The sequence below is a fragment of the Portunus trituberculatus genome, chromosome 26 (assembly GCF_017591435.1).
Source record: "Portunus trituberculatus isolate SZX2019 chromosome 26, ASM1759143v1, whole genome shotgun sequence".
NCBI lineage: Eukaryota > Metazoa > Arthropoda > Malacostraca > Decapoda > Portunidae > Portunus > Portunus trituberculatus.
Window position 1 is genome coordinate 5,152,927 of NC_059280.1, and position 7,500 is coordinate 5,160,426.

The window sequence follows — 7,500 nt, forward strand, 5'->3', positions numbered from 1 at the left end:
ATTTTACATCAACATATTTATTACTTAAAGTTCAGTGATAGATCAAATAAACTATGTTCGCTGAACCATGATAATCTGAACATTGGAAATTGACAGAAGGCTTCTTACCAACGGCAGGTTCTTCAAAAAACTTGAAGATCTCCCAGTCTGGTCTGTTGGTAAACTCATGCCTCGAGAAAGCTTCTTTCACTAACTTGTAGTCGTTGATAAACACCATTAATTGTGTTCCCATCTTCCACCTGCGTTTGAAAGACGATACTATACAATCACAAGCTAAGAAACACTACTATGATTAGATTTATCACAAGTACTTTACTCAGCCATGATGTGCACTGTACTGTAGAAAAGAAAAAAGATAATTCAGCATGTTAAGCTATGTTCATTCATTCACACTCGTCCTTTTGATTTGCATACTTAACAATTACAGAAAAAAATATAACTCTTATTGACAGGTAACATGAAACAAATAACAGAATCCATTAAGGAAATTTACATCATATCAATTTTTTTTCAGATAATCTATACGTTAATTTTTCTCTTCGCTCTGCTGTTCTGCCATATCACCTATCAAATGAGCTTTAATCATGTCACATGAATACTTACAGGAAGATATGTCCATACTGTTTGTGAAAGTCCGCTATCTGATCTTCAAATGTCTTACTGGTCCAAGGTATGTAACCCACCAAAGGAAGGCCCCACTTGCCTGAAGAACACGAAGTTATTTCCTTAAATATCTCAAGCTAGTGGTGATTGAAGCAATTAATTATTAACACGATACCTAACGAGCCAATTAAACTTATAACGATATATAAAAATTTATACAGCTAAAGAAAAAGCTTATTATTGTAGAATAAAATGCCTAAATGCATAAATTATGAGATCCGTTAAGGAAATTGGACAAATACTACTAACCTGGAGGTAGTTCTGGGGGTTTTCTGAAGCTTTTCCATAACAGAAACAGCAGTCCACCAAATAGCAGAAATTCCACAAGCATTTTTACTAATCAACAAAGGAGGTCTTTCTGTAATAAAATAATATGAAGATTATGGTTAAATTCTCATTATAGGCGACACAGCAGTCAACAAAATCTAAATATTTTTTGTTTATATTGCAGGTGTTATCGTATGATAAATTAAGTGTCCGCATACTTGTCAACTCTCACGTATCAAACGTAGAGTCTTTACTTCCATCACAATATCACACGCATCGCCTCTAAAACAACTCACGCTTTTTTACAAATATTTCCCAAATATTCTTTTTGATATGATATTTTCCGAGAGAAATTGTAAAACAAAATTTTCCAGACCATAAAATGTCCGCATTCCTTCAGTTTGTAAGCCTTCATCTGATTAGTCAATTAAAGCCAACCAGCAATCGCTATACATAAATCTATATCGTACTTTGTTGTTCTTGTTGTTGTTGTTGAGGGAGTTAAGATCTAGGGCGTTGCCCTGGACTTAACCAGGAACTGCGCCCTACGAACCCCTGCTTGTCACTCTTTGGGGCTTCCAGGGGTTGACAGCTGTATGTCCAGTGTATCAAGAACATCATTACACTTTTCATTTAAAAAGACATTGTCTTTCAACAAATAATTTCAACACACCGAAATGATGATTATTTCCACAGATCAGTGAGTGATTGGATCAGGAGGTGCCGTAAAGTTATCAATAACTCAGCTGAGATCATATTGAACGTTTTTGTGCGTGTGTGTGTGTGTGTGTGTGTGTGTGTGTGTGTGTGTGTGTCTATATATGTGTGTGTGTGTGTGTGTGTGTGTATGTCTCACGACACAAAGAGGCACTTGCAGTCTACCCTCTAAAAGCGCATGTCTTCCACACAAAACTACATGCACCGAATTGCAACACATTCACTCTTCAGTCAAATTCTAGATTTAATAAAGCGACTCCTACACCAGAAGTCAACATCTTGTAAGATGATTAAAAATGTCCCCAGGTCAGGCTGCTCTTCGACTGTTGACTCGTGTGTTAACATCCTTGTGTAATTTTTGTACCCTCTAGTTTTCAATATGCAGAATACCATCACTCCTCTATTTAACCTCAACATCTTTTCTTTACTGAAACACAAAAAGGCGAAGCAATTGGCAGCTTGATATTTTGTCTATTTCTTTTTTTTTTTTTTTCAAGAGAGAAGCCAGCCAAGGGCAACAAAATATTTAAAAAAGACCCACTTAAGTGCTGGTTCCCTAAAAGAAAAGTAAAGAGTTAGCCAAAATTAAGGAAAAAATGTCTTGATACCTCTCTCTTAAAAGAAGTCAAGTCGTAGAAAGACGGAAATACAGATGCAAGTAGGGAGTTCAAGAATATGTCAGAGAAAGGTATGAATGATTGCGAGTACTGGTTAACTCTTTCGTTAGCGAGTTGGACAGAGAAGGGATAAGAGATAGAAGAAAGCCTTGTGCATCGTGGCAGAAGGAGAAGGGTAGGCGTTCAGTTAGCATGATCAGTAGAACAGTTAGCATGAAAATAGCGATGAAAGGTGGAAAGAGGTACAACATTTCGGCGGTGAGAAAGAGGCTGAAGACAGTCAGTCAGAAGAAGGGAACTGATGGGAAGAAAAGCTTTTCATTCCATCCTACCTAATAAAATTGAGTGAGTGGAACCCCTCCCAAACATGTGAAGAATACTCTATACAGGGGCGGATAAGGCCTTTGTACAGAGTTAGCAATTGGAGGGGCGAGAAAAAAACTGGCGGAGACGTCTCAGAACACCTAACTTCATAAAAGCTGTTTAAGCAAGAGATGATATGTGAAGGTTCTAGTTAAGATTATGACTAGAGGACAGAACAAGGATATTCAGTGTGGAAGAGGGAGACAGTTGAATATCATTAAAGAAGAAGGGATAGTTGTTTGGTAGGTAGTGTCGAGTTGGTAGATGGAAGAATTGAGTTTTTTGAAGCATTGAAAACTACTAAATTTTCTCTGTCCCAATCGGAAATCTCAGAAAAATCAGAAGTCAGGTGGTCTGTGGCGTCCCTGCGTGATCTGTTGACTTCTTGAAGGGTTGGTTGTCTCTGAAAGGACGTGGAAAAATGTAGGGTGGTATCTTCAGCGTAGGAGTGGATAGGGCAAGAAGTTTGGTTAAGAAGATCATTAATGAATAATAATAGAACGAGACTGGGTGACAGGACAGAACTCTGAGGAATACCATTATTAATAGATTTAGGAGAACAGTTGCCGTCTATCACAGCAGCAATAGAACGGTTGGAAAGGAAACTTGAGATAAAATTGCAGAGAGAAGGATAGAAACCGTAGGAAGGCAATTTGGAAACCAAACCTTTAGATATGTCTAACGCAACAGCAAAATTTTCACCGAAATCTCTAAAACAGGATGACCAAGACTCAGCAAGGAGAGCTAGAAGATCACCAGTAGAGCGACCAAGACGGAAGTCATACTAGCGATCACATAGAAGATTGTGAAGAGGCAAATGTTTAACAACCTTCCTATTCAGGATAGATTCAAGAATTTTAAACAAGCAAGAGATTAAAGCTATAGGACGATACTTCGAGGGATTAGAACGGTCACCCTTTTAAGGAACAGGTTGAATGTAGGCAAGCTTCCAGCAAAAAGGAAAGGTAAAAGTCGATAGACATAGTTAAAAGAGTTTGGCCAGCCAAGGTGCAAACACGGAAGCACAGTTTTTGAGAACAATAGGAGGGACCCCATCAGGTCCATAAGCCTTCCAAAGCTTTATGCCAGCGAAGGCATGGAAAACATTATTACGAAGAATTTTGATTGAAGACATGAAATAGTCAGAGGGAGGAGGAGAGGGAGGAACAAGCCCAGAATCATCGAAGGTGGAGTTATTAGCAAAAATTTGAGAGAAAAATTCAGCTTTAGAGACAGAAGAGATGGCAGCGGTGACATCAGGATGAAATTGAGAAGGGAAAGATGAAGAAGTGAAGTTATTGGAGATGTTTTTGGCTAGATGCCAGAACTCACGAGGGGAGTTTTAATTTGAAAGATTTTGACATATTCTTTTTATGAAGGAGTGTTTGGCGAGTTGAAGAACAGACTTGGCATGATTCCGGGCAGAAATATAAAGTGCGTGAGATTCAGGGGATGGATGGCTCAAGTACCTTTTATGGGCAACCTCTCTATCAAGTATAGCACGAGAACAGGCTGTGTTAAACCAACATTTATAAGGTTTAGGATGAGAGAAAGAATGAAGAATGTATGCCTTCATGCCAGACACTATCACCTCTGTTATGCGTCCAGCACAAAGAGCTGGGTCTCTGGCACAGAAACAGTACTCATTGCAGGGAAAGTCAGCATGATACCTCCTCAGGTACCCCAACTGGCAGAGGCAAAAATACCAGAGGCAATCCTGGTTTGAGAGATCCTGATTGGAGGAATATTAAAAGATAGTTGCACAACGATTTGATATAGTCTCGTACTCATACTCTTGAATATTATGAATTTTTCAGCATCTATTTACAACTACAGAGTCATTCAAACAACATATGTGTGCAACGATCTCTCGTGTCCATACTTTTTAATTATATGAATTTTTCAGCATCTGTCTACGACTACAGAGTAATTCAAACTAAACCTTTCTATGCTTTACACATCCTACCTAACTCCTCTAACTATAAATGAAAGTATCTGACTGTCTGACTTCCAAATTGGAGCACATATCGACCCTCTTTTCTTTTGCTGAGATCTACATATTTGGAGACTTAAGGTCATCAACAGCTTTGGATTTCCTCTTCCTTTACTGACCATCCTGGTATATTAGCCTTTAATTTTGTTATACCCCACAACCTAGACCAACTGATACAGCACCCAACTGGCTCATATTTCTGACCATCTTAGGGATAGGAACGTCAAACATTTTTTACCTTGATGTGTAGTAGTAAGACAGGTGAGTATAAAGGTGGAAGAGAAACCTTGGCTGAATCAGGCAAATCTTTATTTACTTACGTTTTGACTCTACAGTCTTCTTCAGATAATGACTGACGCTCTCAGACTAGCTGTGTGTGTGTGTGTGTATATATATATATATATATATATATATATATATATATATATATATATATATATATATATATATATATATATATATATGTATATAGACAGATAGATAGATAGATAGATAAATAGATAAATAGATATGTAGATATACAGATAGATAAATAGATAGATAGATAGATAGATAGATATAGAAATACCACAGTAATGGCTGGTCGTTTATTCAATGAGCGTGCTGATTGGAGGAAATAGTAGAGACCTACCGAAGCGATAATTTACTCCCAGCGAGGTCTAACACTAGTTCAAGGGGTGCTGTGAACCTTCCATTAAAGCTAGTTATGATCTTGTTGAACGTTTCCCTTTGTGTCTCATAACTCAAGGGGGTAGTCACAGCCTACCCTCTAAAGACAACTTTCCTCTTTCTTTGACTATTTAACTTCCAAAGTGGAGCACATTCTGTCCCTCAACCCTTTCGCAGAGATTTCCACTCTTGGAGATTTCAATGTTCACCACCAGTTTTGCTTTTCCTCTCCTTCACAGACCATCCTGGTGAACTAGCCTTCAACTTTGCTACCCTCCATGACCTTGAACAACTGGTGGAACACCCTACTCATATTCCTGACCGTCTTGGAGATACGCCCAACATTCTTGATCTCTTCCTCATCTCTAATCCTTCTGCTTATGGTGTCACCCTATCATCTCCGTTAGGCTCCACTGATCACAACGTCATTTCTGTATCTTGTCCTATTTCTCCAATCTCTTCTCAGGATCCTCCAAAGTGGAGATGCCTGTGGCATTTTGTCCATGCCAGTTGGGCGACCTGATGAGGTATTATGCTGATTTTTCTCGGAATGATTATTGTTTCCGTGCCAGAGACCCATCTCTTTGTGCTAAACGCATAACAGAGGTGATAATGTTTGGCATGGAGGCATACATTCCTCATTCTTTTTCTCAACCAAAATCTTCTGTAAACCTTAGTTTAACACAGCCTGTTCTCGTGCTATATATGAATAATATGATAGAGAGGTTGCCCACAAAAGGTATTTGAGCCTTCCATTTCCTGAATCTCATTCACTTTACATTTCTGTCCGGAATTATGCCAAGTCTGTTCTTCAACTTCCCAAACAGTCCTTCATAAATAGAAAATGTCAAAAACATCTCCAGTAACTTTACTTCTTCATTTTTCCCTCCTTTATTTCATGCTGATGGCACCACTGCCATCTCTTGTCTCTAAAGCTGAACCCTTCTCTCAAAACCCTTGCTAACAACTCCACCTTAGATGATTCTGGCTTGTACCTCCCTCTCCTCCTCCCTCTGACTATTTCATGTCTTCAATCAAAATTCTTCATAATGATGTTTTACATACCCTTGCTGGCCTAAACCCTTGGAAGGCTTATGGACCTGTTGGGGTCCCTCCTATTGTTCTCAAAAACTGTGCTTCCATGCTTACACCTTGCCTGACCAAACTCTTTCAACTTTGTCTGTCAACTACTTTTCCTTCTTGTTGGTATTTGCCTACATTCAGCCTGTTCCTAAAAGGGATGACCGTTCTAATACTTCAAACTGTGGCTATAATCTCTTGCTTGTCTAAAGTTTTTTTTTTAATCTATCCTGAATAGGAAGATTCTTAAACATGTCACTTCACAATCTTCTATATGATCGCCAGTATGGCTTCCGTCAAGGTCGCTCTACTGGTAATCTTCCAGCTCTAATTACTGAGTATTGGTCATCCTCTTTTAGAGATTTCAGTGAAACTTTTGCTGTCGAGTTAAACAGCCGTAGGTAGAAGGTGGAAGGGAGAAAGAGAGCGAGTGCGTGACTCCGTTTACTAGCTGCTCTATTTTGGCTTACATTGGTTGGCACGGTTTCCTTATTAGTTCATATGAAGCAGTATCCAAACTAGCATTGAAACATTAAAGTATTAGATGAAACCTATTTAAATACATAACACATATCAAAAGTTTTTTTTTTTATTTCCAAACTGCCCTCCTGCAGTTTTTATCCTTCTCTCTGCAACTTTATCTCAAGTTTCCTTTCCGACCGTTCTATTGCTTCTATAGTAAACGGCAACTTTTCTTTTCTTAAATCTATTAATAGTGGTGTTCCTCAGGGTTCTGTCCTATCACCCAGTCTCTTTCTATTCTCGTTATTGTACCATGGTGTCACCAACTCCCACGATGGATGGTGGGAGCGACAGTGATTTCACGGTTTCCTTTTCACCTTTCCCGCGCACCTTACTTCTAAACAAACCTTGGATCTCTCGCCATGTTGCGGGGAGACATCTTTTGAATGAGAGTGGTATCAGAAGGGCTTTGGAATTAACAGTTTCTACAATAATAGAGAGCGAAGACAGTGATGTTCTGGGCTATGATACTGATATAGGAGGTTCAACCACCGAAGGGGAGAACATTCCACCACCAATACCAGCTACTCCTATTGTATGTATTTTATGTTTTTGCAAAAAATATACAAATTAGATCACTTTGCGAAGATTTTGAGAGAGAGAGAGAGA

General features: G+C 38.8%; 1 protein-coding gene across 1 annotated transcript in view; it reads right to left on the bottom strand.

The window, feature by feature from the left end:
* Nucleotides 1–7,500, bottom strand: part of LOC123509280 (cytochrome P450 2L1-like) — a 64,967-nt gene that overhangs the window by 54,509 nt on the left and 2,958 nt on the right. Inside the window, exons 2-4 of the mRNA XM_045263480.1 lie at nucleotides 913–1,021; nucleotides 604–703; nucleotides 109–239 (exon numbers count right to left, since the gene is read on the bottom strand). Coding sequence (XP_045119415.1) covers nucleotides 109–239; nucleotides 604–703; nucleotides 913–994 — 313 coding nt within the window. The 5' untranslated portion in view covers nucleotides 995–1,021. The remainder of the gene's footprint in view (nucleotides 1–108; nucleotides 240–603; nucleotides 704–912; nucleotides 1,022–7,500) is intronic.